The sequence below is a fragment of the Hordeum vulgare genome, chromosome 1H, assembly GCF_904849725.1.
Source record: "Hordeum vulgare subsp. vulgare chromosome 1H, MorexV3_pseudomolecules_assembly, whole genome shotgun sequence".
NCBI classification, from domain to species: Eukaryota; Viridiplantae; Streptophyta; class Magnoliopsida; order Poales; family Poaceae; genus Hordeum; species Hordeum vulgare.
In genome coordinates, this window is record NC_058518.1 from 407044247 (window position 1) to 407066093 (window position 21847).

Genomic DNA, 21847 nt, shown 5'->3' on the forward strand with positions numbered 1-21847 from the left:
CTCTCTCTTTTCCCTCAAGAACTAGCAAGAATCATTGGAGGGATTTAGAGTTAGCAAGCTCGAAGAAGGTCAACAATGGGGGAAGAACACGAGCTAAAGAGATAAGGTTCAATTTGGGAAGAAGACCCCCTTTTATAGGTGGGAAAAAATCCAACCGTTAAGACTCACAACCCGCACAGAGCGGTACTACCGCTCGGTAGGTTCACCAACCATGTTGAGGCCAAAAGGTATGCAAAAAACGGTCCGACGGAGCGGTACTACCGCTATGGAGCGGTAGTAAAAAATTACTACCGCTCCGGGGGCGGTACTACCTCTCCGCTGGCACGAGGAGCGGTACTACCGCTGGATACTGAAACTGCTGTAACTTTTGCATACGGACTCCAAATTCAACGAAACCAAGTTTGTTGGAAAGCTAACGACATGGGCTAACACAATCTTGATATAAATATCAATAATAATCAAGTGAGAAAAGTCCCATAAGAAAATGGTGAGAACCCTTATTCGAATAAGACCGGTAAAAACTCCCAACATCGAAAACATCATAGAAGATGCATATTGACTCCGTTTTCGATGAACCCGAGCTTGTCATGAAGATGAACATAATCTCTAAAACTCACAAATAGAAACACCAAACAAGAACCAAGAAGTATTATGCAAGGATGCAAATGGTTTGAGCTCTCAACGAACGATACGATCAAGCTACTCACTTGAGAGCCCCCCCGTGATAGTACGACAATCTATCCTAAAACAGAAAACCTATCAAGGGCAAACCTATGCCTTGCACCTCGTTCTATTGAGCTAGATGACGATGATCTTGGCTTCATCAAGATGGACCACCTTTCTTTATTGCGTTGGCTTGATGAAGACTAGTTGATTGCTCCCCCATACACACTATGGGTGAGCCGCTCTTCAGCATATCTTCACAAGTCCATTGCCACCACAATGGACGGCAAGCATCAAGCATGATATATTCGTGTTGATTCACTTGAACTTGCACACCGCAATCTTGATGACGATCACCACTTGACGTCATCCTTCATGGGTTGTATGAGATCTTCCTTTTGACGCAAGCCCATGGAAGCACACCTAACCCCCACATAGAACTCTCACAAATACCATGGGTTAGTACACAAACACGTAATGGACAATGCTTACCATACCATGGGATCACTTGATCCCTCTCGGTACATCGTGTATGCTTTGTGTGTTGATCATCTTGATTTACTCTTTGTCTGAGATCTTGATCAACCTTGTGTCTCTATGACCATTCTTTGGATAATACCTTGAATACCATCTTGGTCATCCTATAAACTCCTTGAACCCAATAGATGGACTTCAAGAAGTGCCTATGGACAAATCCTATAAATATAACTTAAGGCAACCATTAGTCCATAGGAATTGTCATCAATTACCAAAACCACATATGGAGATATATGCTCTAACAGCCAGGGTGCCGGGGTTCCTTTTTCCTCTCCTTTCTTCTTTTCCTCTCTCTTCTTTTTTTCTTCTTCTTCTTCTTCTTGATCATATTCTTCTTCTTATTCTTCTTCTTCTTTTTTCTCCTCCTCCTCCTCTTCTTCTTTTTCTTCTTTCTTTTCTCTTTCTCCTCCTCTCCTCTTTCTTCTTCTTCTTCTTCTTCTTCTTCGTCTTCTTTTATCTTCTATTTTTTTCTTCTATTATTATCTTCTAAGTTTTTTCTTTTCTATCTATTTTATTCTACCTAAATTAACTATCCTCTAAGTTATTTTTTTCTATCTAGTACCTAATAAACTAACTATCTAATTTAACAGAAAAATAGAAAAAACTAACTATCTAATTAAAAAAAAGAAAATATGGGTACCGGAGGCACTCACCGGAGTTGGGGACGGCCGCTGAGGGGAGGGGCGTCGCCGGAGGCCGGTGAGGGGAGGGGCGTCGCCGGAGGCCGGTGAGGGGAGGGGACGGCGCCCGCAACTAGTGAGAGGAGCGGCGGCGTCGGGGGCGGGTGAGGGGAGGGGCGGCGCAGGGGGGAGGGTGAGGGAAGGGGCGGCGCGGGGGGCGGGTGAGGGGAGGAGCGGCGCAGGGGGCCGCGCCGGCGGCGAGTGAGGAGAGGGATGACGCAGGGGGGCGGCGGTGGGTGAGGAGAGGGGGCGGCGCAGGGGGCGGGCAGGGGGGCGGCACAGGGGGCCAGTGGCGGGTGAGGAGAGGGGCCGACGACGAGTGAGGAGAGCGGGCGGCGCAGGGGGCTGCACCGGGGGCGGGCGACACAGGGGGCGGAGGGACGTCGGGGCGGCGCGGGAGGGACGTCAGGCGGGGGTGGAGTCGAGGAGGGCTACGTGGGAAGCGGGGGTTGGCCTGATGGTGGTTGGTGGGCCGCCCCTTTGCCGTCCGCCGTGCCCCCAGGCAGACGGCAAAAGACTCCTAGGCAGACGACAAAGGGGCGGGGTGGGGGAGGCATCGGGTGGGGCAGCCGCCGTCCCCTTTGTCGTCCGCCGTGCTCCCAAGCGGACGGCAAAGGGCACCCAGGCAGACGGCAAAGGGGAGGGGTGGGTGGGGGTGGGGGTTTCGGCCGTTTGGGTGGGTGGGGGTGGGGGCTTTGCCGTCTGCCCACCCTTTGTCGTCCGCATAGCGTTTCTTTGCCGTCCGCCAACGGACGCCAAAGAGGTGGCCGACGGCAAAATAAACCTTTGCCATCAGACACCTCTTTGCCGTCACCACTGTGACAACTGACGGCAAAGAGTACCTTTGCCATGCGTCAGCAGACGGCAAAGGCCAGGCAAACGGCAAAATTATGAATTCCAGTAGTGATTTCCGACACAAACATGTGCCTGATTTGGGTCCTCGCAGACAGCGAGCGGACGCACTCAAGCCTCCTCTCGTCCGCGTCTGGGACGCGTGGCAGGCGGCCACCTACCTCCCACCGCCCGTGTTTACTGCTCACGTCTGGTAGGCCCCGCCTGTCATCCACTCACGCGGGCGGTCGTCGTCCTTCTTTAAGCCGTGGAACGGCACACTGCACGCGCCCACTCCACTCCACGTGCCTCCTCGGGACCGACACCAAAACCCTAGCTTTCTCCCCCGTCCCTCGAGGTCTCCGGCCACCGACAACAATGGGGTGGTGGAGCACCGACGGCAATAGGAAGGGGCGCATGACCACGAGGCTGGGTCTTCGTCCGGCGGCCGCCGCGCCGCGAGCGAGCCACGCCGTTCTCCTCCTCTGCCACGGCGTGCTCCGGTAGCCTTCTCCATTGCCCCTCCGGGCGCCCCAGCGCGCTCCCGGCAGTACGTCCATGCGGATGTGTGCCGCCGCTATTGGGATACAAGGACGCCGCTCCCCTGGATCGACATCCACTTGCCGAACAACTGGCACCCGTCCGCCGATCGGGTGCCGATCCCGCCGGTGCCAATGAGCGACCGTGCCCGCCGCGACGAGATCCAACGCCGCCGCCGCCTCCCCGATGACCTCTACTACGACCCGAGGTACACCGTGGATTCCCCCTGTGGGGCACTTGGTTCCGTGATGAGCACGACGTGCGGCGCACGTCCTATTTTGCCGGCGAACACAACAGCCCGCGGCGGGCACATACAGAGCGCCGTGCGCGCCCTCCGAGCCCTTCCCAGGTGCGCGGGCGTACGTGGGTGCGCGGCCTGACGCCCTCCCCGTCGCCGTCGCCCTCTCCGTCGCCACCACCACCTCCCCGCATGACCGAAGAGGAGGAGGCCCGACTCGTCCAGCGTGTCATGGAAGATTCCATGAACACGTACGATGAGCGCGAGTGGGTGGGGCCAGAGGAGATGATGGCCCTCTCTGCGGACGGCGACATGGCCATCCCGGCGGAGCAGCCCGTGACGGTGAAGGAGGTGCACGAGGAGCAGCCAGTGGACGCGTTCCCTCCGAATCTGGTGGCCGAGCGCTCTTCGTGGTCGTGCACGACCACGGAGATGGCTGAGGGAGTGGGAGCTGAGCCTTGGTGTCCCAAGCCGTTGCGGTCACCGGAGCGCAAGTCATCGCCGCGCGGGGAGGTGGTGCAGGCGTCGCCAGCGCCGCCAACCTTCCAGGGGCCGTCGGCCCACCTCTGGATGATGCCGCCTGACATCAACCTCACTGGCGACGATGAAGACAACGACGACGCCTGAAGACGGCGACGGGCACGACAGCAGCGCGGGACGACACATTTTATCAGTTTTTTTAAATTATGTTAATTAAGGACTGTGGGTCGAGGGGCCGTTAAACAATGTTTTTATTAATGTATGCGTTCTATTTATATTTTTCTCGCATTTTTTGTTTGTTCTATTTTTTTTAAATGCATGTCCGTCCTGTATGATTTGGGGTGCGGTCACGCGTTGGACACAACAACCCGGCCACGGACCGATCTAAACATGTACAACCCTATTGTCGTACCAAACGGACAGAATCCGGACCAAACGGACGTTCGGATGGGGTCGCGCTAGAGTTGGCGTGAGTGAGAAGCATCTCACCAAAAACATACACCACTGACAGCGACGGCCCACCCTGCAAATAGCAGTGACTCACCGTAGACCAAGTGCAGGCAACCACTACCCACCACCCTCCTCCCACCTTTCCGTCCCCATAATTCCTTCCTTCCAATCACTCACACGCACCGACCCACACCCGAGCAAACGGCCAACAGACACCGCACGCTCGCTCGCTCGCGCGCACACCCAAGCAGTGGAAAGAGGAGAGCGGACAGAAAAGAAAAGCCTGGAAAGCCAAAAGAAATCCACCAAACACCTCCGGAAAGGGGAAAGGAGAGAGAGAGGCGAGGCTAGGGTTTCGTCGTCCAATCCCGCCATGGATTCCGGCGACGCGTGGGGCCGCTCCTCCTCCACCTCCTCCTCCGCCGCCGCCGCCGCAGCCGCGAGGCGCCTGCAGTCCCGCTACGGTAACGATCCATCGATCGATCGGCTGGTTTCGTCTTTCTTTGGTTCGGCGTTTGGGGCTGATGCGCGATTGGCTACGGTGGCTCGCCAGATCTGTACATGGGGTTTGACGACGCGGACGCCGGCGGGGACGAGGTGGAGGCGCGCGGGGCGGAGGCCTACAACTGCCCCTTTTGCGGCGAGGATTTCGATTTCGTAGGCCTCTGCTGCCACATCGACGACGAGCACGCCGTCGAGGCCAAGAGCGGGGTATGCCGCCTCGCCCTATCTTCTAATTCGCCTTCTTGCGATTCGCTCCGTCGGGTCCCGTTTGAGCCTTAGAGATAATTTAGCCGAAATGGGACGTTTTACGCCAAATACTGTTAGGGATGTGTCGCGCTTGAGGACGGAAATGTTGATAATGGTGCAATTAAGGAACCCCTACGTTCTAGTGCTTGGGAAAATCCATTGTTCTTGTAATTTTGGTATGGGATAGGTTTATTGCTTTGCAGATTGCTCAAGAGATGAGATTCTTGAATGTTCTGCTGGAGAATTCTTGTTTGTCTTCGGTAGTTCGCGACGGAAATGTAGAGATCACGTTCCCTTTTGGGTGATTGCGTTGGAACATTTTAGGAACCAGCTCCTTTGAAGGAGAGCCTTTTTATGGTGGCGCTGGTTGAAAATGCGGGAAGTGGTGGCCTCTGGCGTTCCTACAGGAGTCTTTATGTGCTGGACTCTTAGTGATTATGATTCTTGGGAAGTACCGTCGTTCTGAATTTTGAAATTCACATGGGTTCTTTTATCTGTTGTGTTAGCTAAATATTTGTTTTCCTTTGGTCAGTTTGGTTTTTGGAATGTAGTTCCCTTGGGTTAGAGGAGTATTAGATATTGTTAATTCTAGAGTGAAAGCGTTGCAACTAGCTGCAACAGTTTTGTGTTATGGCTGGTAAATAAGATTGGCTGTACACAGTGGCGAGTCTAGGATGAAAGTGGAGTATATGCTCAAAGCTTTAGACACTAATCTGAATGGAGGAAATAAAAGTCAAATGTAGGTTTGTTGATTTAAATTTTAGACTGTGCATCAAATAATCATGACATCAGTGAAATTCCTCACTTCATTTAATATTAGCGATGAAAGTGTGAAGCGGTAACTTCTGAACAATAACCATCAACTGTGATAAAATTCTTAGCATATAGCTCAATCGGTCTAAAATATAAGCTGTGCATATATCTTTGACCAACCAGTTAAAAAATGTGGATTATCTGATACAAAAGAGGTGTTATTTAAAAGTTCATTTCAACACGAATCCAACGATGTCAATTTTGAATCACACAATCCATATATTATTGATGTATTAAAATCGTGATCAAAGATAATCTTGAGAAATGGCTATATTTTAGGCCGAAAGAACTATCTCAGCTAGTTAAATATATTTATTAGTACTGAATGTTGAAAGAAAAGAACTACATGGTCTCTGGTTACCAACATGTTGTGCGACACGAGACGACAAGAGAGGGGTTCGACAACAAGCTACCTAGCTGGGCCATAGGCATTAAGGCCCAAGTGCCGCTTGCTTCGTCCAGAACAGTGTCGGCACTGCCACACGTATTAACATAATCTCTTTTGTGATTATCTTCCATGATTGCTTATGCATGTATGTTGTTTTCCTGGAAAAAACAGAGGCTAGGCTTCAGCCTATGGAAGCGCACCTGATAGATTCTCCACTGTCTGTGCAAATTCCTTGTTAAAATTTCTCTTTACCAAATTTTAGTTTCCTGTTCTTAATACCAGGCCCTCTTAGGTGACATGTGTTATTCTGCTCTTCAGTTTGAGTCCCAACTTTGTACTCCCTCCGTCCCAAAATTCATGTCTTAGATTTGTGTAGATATGAATGTATCTAAATACTAAAATGTGACTAGATACATTTATGTCTAGACAAAATCTAAGACAAGAATTTTGGGACGGAGGGAGTATTATTTTTCTTGTCAAGAACTCAAGCTCTAAGCTCTCTGAATTGTAAAAGGTCATCCTTCTCCTTCAAAGTAGGGTGTGCATTATTAATTTGTCGTGTTGTTTGAGATATAATAGTTGCTAGGCTAGGCCATGCTCGTTCCTTTAGTAGTTATTAAGAGTTTGGATCTATGGTTCTTACACATTCAATTGAGTTGGTGTCACACTGATTAATTTGTGTTTGGTGTGGAGTAGAGTTATCTATAGAATGAAAAGAGTGGTACTGAACTCTATGGTTTGTGATTGCTACCTGGTTTTGTACATTAGGAGGACTCATGTTTATTGTTTAGGGACATTAGAGAGTTTAGTTTCTTCTTTTGTTATTACACTTAGAATATAATTAAATGTGTGTTTTGCTGGGTTACGTCGAGTTTACTTGGACTGTAAGCCTAGAGAGAGGTAACTAAAACATAGATATCTTTTACCTGTATTAGTTAGTTATTTTTTACCTGTATTAGACATAATTGACAGTTTAGTTTAATTTTTCTGGTAGGACTTCATCTTAACACTGTGCTTACCTTCCGTCCTTGCTTTTATGAGCATAACTGTTTGATGGATTCAAATAATAGGCACTCATGGAATTTGATGAACTAACCTTTCAGGTATGCCCCATCTGTGCTACGAGGGTTGGGGTGGACTTGATAGGCCACTTGACAATGCAGCATGGAAGTTACTTCAAGATATCCTTTTTTCCTTCTTTCTTCACACTGTACTGCTGCCAACGAGTATTAGTGACTGTACAGTTTTAACATATTACAGTGTGTCCCTCAGAATACATGGTTTCTATAGGAAGACAACTATTCATTGCTTTCCTTAATGAAGAATACATGCAACGCAGGCGCAGAGTCCGAAAAGTATCTCCTGGGTCCCATTCTTTGCTGTCTTTGTTGAGAAAGGATTTAAGAGACGGCAGTTTGCAGTCCTTTCTTGGTGGATCATCCTATGTATCTAATCCTCCCGCCGCAGCCCCTGATCCATTTTTGTCATCTTTAATTTGTAGTTTGCCTGTGGCTGAGCCATCGAAAGATTTTCGTTCCGACTCATCTGACAAAACATTTTTGCTAAATAAATTCCCAGATGAAAAGATCGTAGAGAGGTATGTCACCTCAAGCTTTGTTATTTCTGCCGCCTCATTCTGCCCCCCTTTTGCCATGATACTACTGTATCTGCTCAGTGAATGATAGATCTCCACATTATATATTTTGCGCAGTCCTTGTGCATAGCGAGTGCAGCTTTATGCCCTCTGTTAATATGTGTTTGATTAATTTTTTAATCTGCCTGGCATCATTTGATTTGAAGGCTATTTCTCCAAGAAAACACTAGGTTTAATTTAATCATGTACCATATATCTCGTAATAGTCTACTTGTTTGTGTGTTTCATATTGATGATCAATGTTATGGGCCTTATCGTTTTTTATGACTTTGTTGCTCATCAGGATTTTTAAATTATTTCTCAGTGCCAAATACTTGTAATGTAAGTTTGAAATATAGGCAAGTTGTACCTTTTGAGTTTTGAAATGTATGTTTTGCTATAATTTAATAATTCTCGTTATCAAATATTTGATTGAATGTCTGGTGAATTTACAGAGCTGAAACATCTCTGTCCGAGAAGGATCAGAAGGAGCGTGCTCAAAGGAGTGCATTTGCCCGTGGGCTTGTGCTTTCCACAATATTTGATGATGATACCATGTAAGGGAGATCGACTTTGATAGTGGTTGCATGACATAGTCGAGGGCACTCTACACAAGAGAATTTATCTAGAGTGCTGCAACCTTGTTCATGCTGCCACTGCCGCTCACATGCCTTAACGATCGACCGGAGGTCCATCCAGTTATGAATGTATATGTATTTATGTATGCCTTGCCGAGAGCGCAACATGAGAATAGTGGAGGAAGGCTTTGTGTTGCAGCTTTCCAACATGGAATAAATGAGGATACTATCCTTGTAGTGGCATTGTGCATATACAAAAGAGGGGCTCGTCATGTATCAGATTCTGTTGTGTTTCATCAATGTAATAAGTGTGTTGTATACTCATCTCATCCTTAGTATGTGAGATTGCTTTGATGTTTTATGTATATATTCGATTGTGGTACATTTGAGGCAAGGGAACGGAGTGGATTTAACATTTCTTGCTGTTTGAGACGTAAACTGAAATGAAACAGTTTGGCCAATTAGTTTCTCATGATGGTTACATCTGGTACTGCTGCTGCTTATTTCACTTATTTTTCACATGTTGGGTCTCCATCTGACAGCAAGATAAATAGCATGCTCTCCATCTGATGGCAAACTTGATGGCTTATTTTTCACATGTAGGGTCTCCATCTGACAGCAAACTTGATAAATAGCATGGTCTCCATCTGATGGCAAACTTGATGGATAGCATGCCCATCTAATGGGCACCGCTAGGCATCCCTGCCTCCCATCAGACCTGTCATGAGCCCTCCGATTGATTCAATTTGATGTGTGTGCTGGCCCCTGGAAACAAGCTTGGACAGTTATTTCCTACGTACAAAATCCAGCATTAATTTCCTTCACAAATCAGACCGTTAAGTGGGCCGCTAATTACACGGAATTATCCAGCATTAATTTCCTCCACAAATCATGCCGTTAAGTGGGCCGCTAATTACACGGAATTATTTGAGGATATGCATTTTTGGTCCTTGGATTTAGGATGCAACTTGCAGATTTTAGGGAACTTGCTTTTTAGGAAGCAAAACTTTTAACCAACATGGCAACGCCAAATTTGCATCAGATGCATGTGCTTGTACTTTTGTTTGTAATTAGTTATGTTTTCATTAGTTAGAAAATTTGCATATCTGAATGTCTGCTCCAATATTTTTGATTTTTTTGTCATGTCGGCATATTATGTCTCAAAAGCATCAAGATCTTGTCCCATCGACTAAACAAATAGAGAATTGCTTCATATATCCTTCCATCCAAAATAAAAATATTTCGGATATTTCAGAAGAATCATGATCTTGCTTCTATATGCTTGAGAATTGCTTCAAACCATCTTTTGTCAAAACGGAAAAAAACATTCCACATGTTTCAAAACCATCATGATCTTGCTTCCATCGACAACTACTTCAAACCTTCTTCTGTAAAAAAAAAGAAATATGTTCCACATGTTTCAGAAGCATCGCGATCTTTGCTTGCATCGACTAGAGAATTGCTTTGAAACTTCTTTCGATAAAAAGGAAAAATATTCCACATATTTTGTAAGCATCACGATCTTGCTTCCTTTGACTAGACGAGTGCTTCGAACCTTCTTATGTCAAAAAGGAAAATATTCCACGTGTTTTGAAAGCATCACAATCTTGCTTTCATTGACTGGATGACTGATTCGAGCCTTCTTCTCTCAAAAAATAAAAATATTCCACATGCTTCGGAAGCATCATCATCCTGCTTCCATCGACTAGACAATTGCTTCGAACCTTGTGTCGTCAAAAAGGAAAAAATATTCCACATGTTTTAGAAGCATCACGATCTTGCTACCATCAACTAGACGACTGCTTGGAACCTTCTTTTTTCAAAAACGAAAAATATTAATTTCCCATGTTTAGGAAGCATCATAATCTTGTTTCCATCAACTAGCTAGAATTGCTTCCAAAAATAATATTATTTCACTTCCATTAAAAATAAAAATATTTCGTCATAGTTACACTAGTTCATATAAATTGCATCCATGGAAGGCGTGATCCATGACGCTGACGGGTAGAAGCTGCAGTGCCCCTGCCCAAGCCCCTCGATCTTCTTCAATGTGTCGTCCTTGGGATGTATATACTCTACAACCTCAAGCGTCATGAGTCATGGAGGAGGTAAGAGAGTGATAAGTATGCTTCCAAGAGTATTAACTGTTTTGCATTGTACAGTTGCAACCTCGTCGAATCGGTTTCACTTCCTTCGGTCATCTAGTGATCCTCCGACAGCATGGTTAGGCAACAACACCAGCGGACTGCAGACGCCCGGTTGGAGATAGGCATGGCGCCACGTACGGAGGAGGGGCGCTCTTGCGCGAAGGAAGGAAAGGAACTGGTCGTGCTGCTCGAGGAGAGGAGGAGGCAGGCGCATGCGAGGCCATGGAAAAAGGGGATCTGGGCGCTGCATTCGAGAATCTGGGCGCTGCATGCGAGATGGAAGAGATTGAAATCAACAGGAATATCGAGAGAGTGATTAGGGAGATGTTATGGGCAGAGATTTGTTTCTAGACGAGGGGGGGTTCTTTTCTCTTTTTTTTAACGTGCATGCACAATTTATGGTCGTCCGATCCCAACTGAATCAAGGCCAGTCCATTGGTCTGACGTTGGTCTCCTATCAGTCTATAGATAGGAAGTGTTTCCCATATCTAATTGCAACTTCTCTGCTGTAGATGTGTATCTAATTGCAACTTCTCTGTTGTAGATGTATATCTAATTGCAACTTCTCTGTTGTAGATGTATATCGGGAATGAAATTCATAGAATTAATGATGAAGCTGTATATCTAATTGTACCTTTTCTGTTAGAGTGAAAAGATGAACTTGATAAAGTGTGTTGGAGATTTATTAAAAATGGGGTGAAAGACTTTTGTACTGTGGGGCTGGCAGCCATCTGGGCCATTGGCTAGCTCGTAATAAGGCAGTTTTTTTAAAGATCCAGCCATGCTCGTGATTTTACTGATAGCAGAAAGCAATGGACGTTTGACCATAAGCCGGTCAAAACTTTTGAAAAAGGAAAGAAAAGAAAAGAAACCGAAAGGCTCTTAACTGATATCTCTCACGATGGTTCCCCGAAGGGGCTCTTTATGCATCTAGCTTCCGCTAACCTCCATTGCTCCATGGTAATTGTAATCCTTGTGATGATATCTCTCATGCTTGGGACCTTTTTCTAGAAGGTGCATTTGTTGCGCTCCTGCCATATTGCCCAACTGGTGAGAAGTCTCATTGTGTTGGTTCCCTTCTTCCATTTGCCGCCAGTTTCTTCCTGTGATTTGAGCGCAATGGTCGTGGGAGATTGCAACTTCCATTCCTCCTTTGGTTTGAGGGTGACACAACCTTTCCATTGACTGGTCTTGTTCCATACCTCCTGCGATGCCGGGCAAGTCCAGAAGAGGTGCTTGCTAGATTCTAGATTTCAGACACAAAGCTGGCACAAGTATTCATTGGGCCAACCCCGCCGTTGTAACATGTCGTTGCACCACAACCTGTCTTGGAACATTAACCAGGAAAGAATCTTCGTAGTTCCCGGCGCCCAGGCCTTCCAAATGAGCTTGTCGAAGCAGGAAAAAACTCTTTCCTGAAACTGCATAGAGTATGCAGATCTCGCCGAGTAATGCCCGGACTTCTCCATGCGCCAGGAGATGTGGTCGGGTGCGCCCTCCAGCAGCTGGACGTCTTGTTGTTGAAGCAGCCGGTGCAGGTGGAGGAAGTCTTGAACCAGGTGGTGGTTGTTGCCGCGTGCGAGGTCCTTGAGCCAAACTTCATTTGTAAGTGCCTCCCAAACCGTCCTTTGCTTCCTTCTGGAGTGCTTGTATAGCTCCGGGAATTGCACGACCAAAGTGGCATGTCCGAGCCACGAGGAATGCCAGAAGGATGCTGAACACCCATCCCCGATGGTGACGGATGTTGCGGCGACGGACATGGTCTTGTCGTGCATGTTGCATGGTATCTCCGTGCCCACCCACGGCCGGTCCGGGTGGCGCCACGGTATCCACATCCATCGTAGTCTTAGGGCCCTCCCGAATCTATGAAGGTCCGGAATCCCTAGACCTCCAAACTTTGTTGGGGAGCAAACCGCGCTCCAGTTAACCTTGGAGTTTGATCTCGATAGCTCGTCGTTCTTGCTCCGGAGAAAACGCCGCCTGCATTTATCTAGCTCCTTTAGCAGTTTGATCGGCATCGGGAGTACGGACATTGTGAAGGTCGGCATGGCAGAAAGCATGCATCGCATGAGGTGTGGAGGACCGGTGATGTGCATGAGCCTCCCCTTCCATCCCGCAAGCCGTGGCTTGACCCTATCTATGATGAACCGGAGGTGCACGAGACGCAACCGACCTAGGTAGACCGACAGTCTGTAACACCCTGTGTTTAGATTTCCTGGCTAATTAACTTATTTAAAAAATTAGGATCAACTAATTTTTTTGTGAATGCTTGTGATGCTTGAAGTGACTATTGTTTGCTTACTTGCTTGAATGCCTGTGTTTAATTCTCAACAATTTCTGTTACTCTCGGGACTCACCTCCTTAGCCCAAAACTCCTGCCTAATGATCATGCCATGTGTTTAGGACAAAAAACTATTTTTATCAAATATTATTTTCACCAAAAAGCATTTCTTTGAATTAAGCTTTCAAAATCCATGAGATGAGATTTGTACTACAAGTCCTCAAATTAGGGAATTTATTTTGCACCAATTATTGTATTTAAAACCCATTATCAAAATGACTTCCCAAAACCACAATATTATTATTTTAAAGGTTATTTTACTATTTTATTTAAATACCTTCCTATTGTTAGGAAGTCTTATTATTAGTCTAGGAGTCCTTATTAGTCTATGTTTACTTTCCTTGCACCTCAAGTCATGTGTAATATATATATGCCCCTTGGGCCTTCAATAAAGATAAGTTGCTTTCCTAACATCGTATTAGAGCCTTAGGTTATTTTTTCGCACGCGCAACTCGTGCAGATCCAATTTTGCACCGCCACCAACCTCCTCTCGGCCGGACGCCCTCCCCTGGCGATGCCGCCATCGTCCTCTGGCCGTCTCGCGCTGCTCTCCCTCCCCCTTCACGCGCCCTACCCACGTCCTTTTTTCGCATGCGCAACTCGTGCAGATCCAATTTTGCGCCGCCACCAACGTCCTCTCGGCCGGTCGCCCTCCCCTGGCGATGTCGCCATCGTCCTCTGGCCGTCTCGCGCTGCTCTCCCTCCCCCTTCACGCACCCTGCCCAGGTCCTTCCTGCCCGAGTCAAGGCTGGCTCCAAATCTTGCGGAGGGAGGCGAGAGGCTTCTTCTTCCTGCTCCCGTCGGATCTCGATGCAACTCCTGGATCCAGCCGTCCCAGGTCGCGCCGCCTCATCTCCCGCTGCTCCAGGTCGCGCCGCCGGACGGTGGCCCTGCTCCTGGACTCCCCATCTCCTACCGCTGGACCAGGATTGTCCCGATCCTGATTGGATCCGGATCTTTGCTCGCCAGATCCAAGCTGGTGATGCCCGTAACTTGCGGTCGTGATGACCATCCGCCCGTGACGTGCGCCTGCCCAGCCATGATCGCCTGCATGGCAGGCCGCCGACTGGATCCACCCAATGGGTCAAATCTCTGGCTGACTGGCTCGACCTGGTTGGCTATTGCGTCGCGTTCACTCCCCCGTCCGCAATATCGGGATGGCCCACGTGCGGCTCTTCCTTCAACTACTGCTAGCGACTGGTTGTGTTTTGCTGCTGCAGGCATGCTACTCCGTCTACTGTCGCAAGCTGGCCTGACTACGTGTTGCTGCTAGCTGCTTCCTCCTATACTATGTGGTGATGTTTCCTGCTACTACGTGGTGCTCATACGTGGTGATGTTCCCTGCTACTACGTGGTGCTCATGTCCCCGTTGTTCCTAGTTCTTTTAGTTTCTATAATTCCGCCGCGTCCACCAAATCCGTTGATATTTTGTGTTTTCTCATGCCATGCGAGTCCTCCATACCTTAGTCCGTAAGCCTTTCTTTGGTCCTGACCCTTTCTATGCAACCTTTGTGGCCTATTTGCCCTTGTTGTTTTCTATAGGATTTCCTGGACTTCTTTTGCATTGTCGATCTACGTCCATCGTGTCTTATCCGCCGAGCTTCTTTCGCCGACGGTTGTCGTGGACTATGATTTTCCGCGCAATGCTTTATTCTCTTGATGTGTCATCTTCTTTTGACAACCCATCTTCTCTTGATACTTATCATGTATCTTCAAGTGATGCGGTGTCTTCCTCTTGATGTGCCATCTTCTTTTGACAACCCATCTTCTCTTGATACTTATCTTGTATCTTCAAGTGATGCGGTGTCTACCTCTGATGTGCCATCTCTTCGTTATCTCCTTCGGCGACTCGACAAGTTTTGAAGACTCTTCATGCTACGACGACACTCTCAAGACGTGGATTTGGATTATCATTTTTTTAGTATTACACTTCTTCAAATGCAATGCTATTGCATACGCTTTGCATTTGAGGGGGGTGTTGTTGTTAGGAAGTAGTAGTATTAGTCTAGGAGTCCTTATTAGTCTATGTTTACTTTCCTTGCACCTCAAGTCATGTGTAATATATATATGCCCCTTGGGCCTTCAATAAAGATAAGTTGCTTTACTAACACCTGTGAGGCCAGAAATGGTCTCTTATGAAGGAAAGTTATTTTTATTGCTCTCAAAATATTTAAGAAAATTTAGGGAAACTCGTGGATATATATATTATATATATATGAGTTTCAACACATGGTCATGTTCAAAATATTGGGCAAACCCCTTCAAAACCCTTCCTGCCTATTTCAAGCTTCTGGAATATTTCTATAAGAAATATTCTCCATAAATTCGTGTAAAATTATAGCATGTTACATATGATATATGTGATGATCTTGAAAAGTTTCATCTCAATCCAAGTTGATTTGGGCCCCCTAATTATTCTAAAACCCCATCTGTCCAGATTCAAGTTTGAGCAACTCTACATTGCCCAGTGTCTCCAATTGTGCTCAAATTTGGTAGACATGTTCTGATACTGCAATAATGCATCCACACCGAGTGGTGAATCAAGGAGAATATAAGAACTTGTCCCAAGCCCCTCAAAACCCTCTCTGTTGATTTCTGACTTTGGGAAACTTTACATTGAAAAGTTTCTTCAACTGACCCCAAACTTTTTGGGCATGCTTTAATGCTCCAATAATGCCCACACCAAATATTGGATTTGTGGGAATTGATTTGAATAGTCTTGTAGGCAGAAGTCCATTTCTGCCCCATTTGATGGGTTTTCCAAGTCCACATTGGAAACCTTCTCCACCAAATCCCAAATTTGGTGTCCGAGCCTATTTTCATCTATTATTTGATCCTGTTAAGTTTCATATCAATTGAAGTTCATCTGGTTGCCATGACACTCATCAAACACCTTGTGTGCACTCACTTTAATGGCTACTTTGGCCCCTTCCACTTTTACCCTTGATCTCAAATTCCTACCACAGCCTCTCCTAGTTACCTTTTTACTCCAGTAGCTTTGCCATGGCCACTGATCAATTATTGAAGAGAGACCCCTTGCAGCTACTTCTCATTTTACCCTTGGAATCATCATTTTTACTCCTCTTGCCCCACTTCTGCTTAAGCCAAAGCCCCCATCTCTTTCCAAAGGGCCCCTACCATCCCAAGGCATCATTTCAAACCAATATATGGCATGATCATGTGGAGAAAATGAGCAGCACATATGCAAGTTGAATTGTGGCTGAAATGTAGCTTTGTACAACAAGTACTAGCTACCCTCCTTTACTTGGGCTAAAACTTTGTAGCGTAGTCCTTCCATACCAGATGCTGCTAGACATGGTTTCACCCCAAGTTTCCTCCTCTGAAAACCACTTAGGCCAGCCCCAAGTTTGCTGCTGCAAACTTAATCAGAGTCCAAAACCATTCAAACCAGCTCCACTAGCTACCAAACTCCAGAGTCTCCTTCCTGCATATGTGCCCTAAGTGTTGGCCATGTTTGACTAGTCATGAGTGCCCTGTAGACATGAGTGGCCGCGGTGACCTCGCTGGCAGCATGCAATATCGGTGATCTACCTTTGTCCTCTTGATGCAGCTTGTTTCCGGCCATTGAACGTGTCTCAGAGCACCGGGGGACTGATGACCCACAAGTATAGGGGATCAATCGTAGTCCTTCTGATAAGTAAGAGTGTCGAACCCAACGAGGAGCAGAAGGATCTGACAAGTGGTTTTCAGCAAGGAAAAATCTGCAAGCACTGAAATTGTCGGTAACAAGTGATTGTGTGGTGAGGTGATTCGTAGCAAGCAACAAGTAACTAAAGTAGCAACGGTGCAGCAAAGTGGCCCAATCCCTTTTGTAGCAAGGGACAAGCCTGGACAAAGTCTTATAGGAGGAAAAGCGCTCCCGAGGACACAAGGGAATTTCTGTCATGCTAGTTGTTGGGGAACGTCGCATGGGAAACAAAAATTTTCCTACGCGCACGAAGACCTATCATGGTGATGTCCATCTACGAGAGGGGATGAGTGATCTACGTACCCTTGTAGATCGTACAGCAGAAGCGTTAGTGAACGCGGTTGATGTAGTGGAACGTCCTCACGTCCCTCGATCCGCCCCGTGAACAATCCCGCGAACCGTCCCGCGATCCGTCCCACGATCTAGTGCCGAACGGACGGCACCTCCGCGTTCAGCACACGTACAGCTCGACGATGATCTCGGCCTTCTTGATCCAGCAAGAGAGACGGAGAGGTAGATGAGTTCACCGGCAGCGTGACAGCGCTCCGGAGGTTGGTGGTGATCTAATCTCAGCAGGGCTCCGCCCGAGCTCCCCAGAAACGCGATCTAGAGGAAAAACCGTGGAGGTATGTGGTCGGACTGCTGTGGCAAAAAGTTGTCTCAAATCAGCCCTAATACCTCAGTATATATAGGAGGGAGGGGGAGGGAAGAGGCAGCCTCAAACCCTCAAGGGTTGGCCGAAATTGGAGGTGGAGGAGTCCTACTCCAATCCTATTTGGAGTAGGATTCCACCTTCCCACTTGGAAACTCTTTCCACCTTGTGTTTTTTCCTTCTCAAACCTTATGGGCCTTAGTAGGAACTTATTCCAGCCCATTAGGGGCTGGTTTATCTCTTCCCATAGCCCATGAGACCCCTTGGGGCGTGACACCCCTCCCGCTGGTCCCCGGCACCCCTCCTGGCACTCCCGGTACACTACCGATGAGCCCGAAACTTTTCCGGTGACCAAAACAGGACTTCCTATATATCAATCTTTACCTCCGGACCATTCCGGAGCTCCTCGTGACGTCCTGGATCTCATCCGGGACTCCGAACAACATTCGGTAACCAACCATATAACTCAAATACGCATAAAACAACGTCGAACCTTAAGTGTGCAGACCCTGCGGGTTCGAGAACTATGTAGACATGACCCGAGAGACTCCTCGGTCAATATCCAATAGCGGGACCTGGATGCCCATATTGGATCCTACACATTCTACGAAGATCTTATCGTTTGAACCTCAGTGCCAAGGATTCATATAATCCCGTATGTCATTCCCTTTGTCCTTCGGTATGTTACTTGCCCGAGATTCGATCGTCAGTATCCGCATACCTATTTCAATCTCGTTTACCGGCAAGTCTCTTTACTCGTTCCGTAATACAAGATCCCGCAACTTACGCTAAGTCACATTGCTTGCAAGGCTTGTGTGTGATGTTGTATTACCGAGTGGGCCCCGAGATACCTCTCCGTCACACGGAGTGACAAATCCCAGTCTTGATCCATACTAACTCAACTAACACCTTCGGAGATACCTGTAGAGCATCTTTATAGTCACCCAGTTACGTTGCGACGTTTGATACACACAAAGCATTCCTCCGGTGTCAGTGAGTTATATGATCTCATGGTCATAGGAATAAATACTTGACACACAGAAAACAGTAGCAACAAAATGACACGATCAACATGCTACGTCTATTAGTTTGGGTCTAGTCCATCACGTGATTCTCCCAATGACGTGATCCCGTTATCAAGTGACAACACTTGCCTATGGCCAGGAAACCTTGACCATCTTTGATCAACGAGCTAGTCAACTAGAGGCTTACTAGGGACAGTGTTTTGTCTATGTATCCACACAAGTATTGTGTTTCCAATCAATACAATTATAGCATGGATAATAAACGATTATCATGAACTAAGAAATATAATAATAACTAATTTATTATTGCCTCTAGGGCATATTCCCAACACTAGTTTCATCATGTTCATATGATTCGCGTTCGTTACTTTGATAGTTTGATATGTGGGTGGACCGGCGCTTGGGTACTGCCCTTACTTGGACAAGCATCCCACTTATGATTAACCCCTCTCGCAAGCATCCACAACTACGAAAGAAGAATTAAGACAAAGTCTAACCATAGCATTAAACTAGTAGATCCAAATCAGCCCCTTACGAAGTAACACATAAACTAGGGTTTAAGCTTCTGTCACTCTAGCAACCCATCATCTACTTACTACTTCCCAATGCCTTCCTCTAGGCCCAAATAATGGTGAAGTGTTATGTAGTCGACGTTCACATAACACCACTAGAGGAAAAACAACATACAACATATCAAAATACCGAACGAATACGAAATTCGCATGACTATTATTAGCATGACTTATCCCATGTCCTCAGGAACAAAAGTGACTACTCACAAAGCATAATCATAATCATGATCATAGGTGTAATGAGTAGCATCAAGGATCTAAACATAAACTCTTCCACCAAGTAATCCAACTAGCATCAACTACAAAGAGTAATCAACACTACTAGCAACCTTACAAGTACCAATCGGAGTCGCGAGACGGAGATTGGTTACAAGAGATGAACTAGGGTTTGGAGATGAGATGGTGCTGATGAAGATGTTGATGGAGACGAGTCCCCTCTGATGAGAGGAGTGTTGGTGCTGACGATGGCGACGATTTCCCCCTCCGGGAGGGAAGTTTCCCTGACAGGATCATCCTGCCGGAGCTCTAGATTGGTTCTGCTCAAGTTCCGCCTCGTGGCGACGGCGAAACCATGAAAAAGCTCCCTTCTGATTTTTTTTCTGGACGAAACCCTCCATATAGAAAAATAGGGGGGCAAGTGGGCCAACAGGGTGCCCAGAAGCCCCCATGGCGCGACCTGGGGGGGGGGGGGGTGGCCGCGCCGTGCAGGTTTGTGGCCACCCTCTGGCCCTCCTCCGGTACTTCTTCGGCCCAGTATTTTTATATATTGGGGAAAAAATCTCCGTTGATTTTCACTGCGTTTGGAGTTGCGCAGAATAGGTATCTCAACTTTGCTCCACTTTCAGGCCAGAATTCCAGTTGCCGGTATTCTCCCTCTTCATGTAAACCTTGCAAAATAAGAGAGAAAAGGCATAAGAATAGTACCGTGAAGTGAAATAACAGCCAAGGAAGCGATAAATATCAACGTGAAAACATGATGCAAAATGGACGTATCAGGGACTCCATTTGACTGGTCCAAGTCCTTCCCGACGCCTAGAAGCGGCCAAATCTCCCCAGGGATGTGTGTCTTCCCCATGCCCTCAGAGCTCCAAGAGCTCCCGAGCTCTCCCTTCGCGCCCTCCATTTATCCTCTTCCCCAAGCCTTGCTGCCTCCTACATCTCTCCCTCTCTCCTTGGAGCACGCCTAGCCCATCCCTCGTTCCTCCTATGCCCTGCCTCCGCGGCAATGGTCGAAGCTCCATTGACGACCTTCGCTCGAGCTCGTGCCCTTTGGGCCCTTCCTCCTCCTTGGCCAGCGCGGATCTCCCCTCAGCCTCTTCCCTTTCTCCCTCAGGTTCTTTCCCGAGGCCCCCATGGCGTCGTATGGCCGAGGCCGAGCCGGGCGCAACTCCCTCCACAACAACATCTCCAGAGAGCTTCGGCCCTCTCCCTCGCACCCCAAGCCATGTGACGGGGGTGGTGCGACCCCCTAGGCCAGCAGGGGCATCAGCCGTCGCCAGGAGCAGCCGTGGCAGCCGGGGCGACGCAAGCTTCGTCCGGATCGAGCCGTGCTTCTCCCCTGCCCGAGCGGGAGGAAGGAGAAGGGCATGACAAGGGGGGCCCTCCTGTAAGCCTCTCACGAGTCGGGCCCAGGCGGACCAGTGGAGACACCCCGGCCAGTTTACGCCTTCCCCGTGCCGAAGGCGTATTAAAGTGAATACGCCTCCTGCGTGGGCAGGTTGCCCCAGGACGAGCTGCTGGGCCGGCCCATCCGTCTATCTAGCGCCCGACGCGTTATAACCCCCCCTCTGGTAACCTTTTGTTGCATTTTTCCTTTTCTATGTAACTTCAAATATCTATATTAAATTCATCTGAGCTCCAAATCTTGTGATTCAAAATTCTGCAGGTCCCTAAAATCAAGACCTATCCAAAGATGTGCTTTGCACATTTTTCCAAGCAACTTGTCTGTTATGTCATTATTGAAAAACAGATTTGAATATATTTAGCCCCACCTTTTAAAATTCCTATAGCATCCAAATCAACTCCAAATGGAGTGATCCCAATTTCCAGAACCTTCTAACATCATACCCTATTTTTAAAGCCTTGGTCAACATTTTTGTATGGCATATTTCTGTTGCAATAAATAAATAGCTCCCTTTTGCTATTTATCCCATATTAGAAAATCCATAGAATATTCATGCCAACTCCAAATCGTGTGAAACCACTTCCTAAATATTTCTAAAATTATACTCTGTTAAATGAGTGCCTCCACTCATTTTTATCATGATATCTTATGTAGACTTCCTTTAAGATCACCTATTCCTCCTTTCGTCCATTCAAATTCTCCGATGATCCAAATCCCCTATGGCAAGCTTCAGGTATTTTTCTTATGACCAGAGAGGTCCAAAAAAAAACTTCCATTTTTATAGCACTTTTGTTCTGCTTGCCATGTGACTGACTATGATTGTTTCCGACGATAGTTGACGAGTAGACGGAGTACTCGGAGTTGGACCAGAAGACCTCGAAGACCCCGAGGACTAATGTGAGCAAATGCAAGCAACACTTTGACCATGCATGAGCATATGTTATATTGCACGCTATTAGAGAAAATATTTCCGTTGCATGTGATCGTATGTATCGGTAAATCATTGAAGTGATGTTACTGATGGCTCCTCCGGAGCACTTGCATTTTGAGCATGATCCTACCACCTATGAGGATCACGCTAATATCATGTTGACAAGTAGAGCTAAGCATAGTAGCAGGAGCATGATGATGGTATAAATCAAAGGTTTATGAAAACTCCGTCGGGTGCCACTAATGCCCGAGGGTGATTATGAGAT

At 47.2% G+C, this 21847-nt stretch overlaps 1 protein-coding gene across 3 annotated transcripts; it reads left to right on the forward strand.

The window, feature by feature from the left end:
• Positions 1-4596: 4596 nt before the first annotated feature.
• On the forward strand, positions 4597-9045 carry LOC123440794 (protein DEHYDRATION-INDUCED 19 homolog 2). Of its 3 annotated transcripts, XM_045117358.1 has the most exons (6): positions 4597-4883; positions 4973-5130; positions 7474-7551; positions 7699-7967; positions 8308-8345; positions 8459-8642. In XM_045117358.1, exons 1-5 carry the CDS (start codon positions 4793-4795, stop codon positions 8342-8344), a joined length of 633 nt encoding a protein of 210 aa, XP_044973293.1. In that variant the 5' UTR covers positions 4597-4792; the 3' UTR covers position 8345; positions 8459-8642. The 3 variants fall into 3 exon arrangements, with proteins under 3 accessions (XP_044973293.1, XP_044973285.1, XP_044973280.1); XM_045117350.1 differs by having other exon boundaries at positions 8308-9045; XM_045117345.1 differs by lacking the exon at positions 8308-8345 and having other exon boundaries at positions 4603-4883; positions 8459-9045.
• The last annotated feature ends 12802 nt before the right edge of the window (positions 9046-21847 follow it).

Excerpts from the sequence above, each read along its gene's own strand:
- LOC123440794 (XM_045117345.1), top strand. The coding sequence starts at position 4,793 with ATGGATTCCGGCGACGCGTGGGGCCGCTCCTCCTCCACCTCCTCCTCC. Across the intron at positions 7,552-7,698 it reads AGCATGGAAGTTACTTCAAG|ATGCAACGCAGGCGCAGAGT; the intron begins ATATCCTTTTTT and ends AATGAAGAATAC. Across the intron at positions 7,968-8,458 it reads GATGAAAAGATCGTAGAGAG|AGCTGAAACATCTCTGTCCG; the intron begins GTATGTCACCTC and ends GTGAATTTACAG.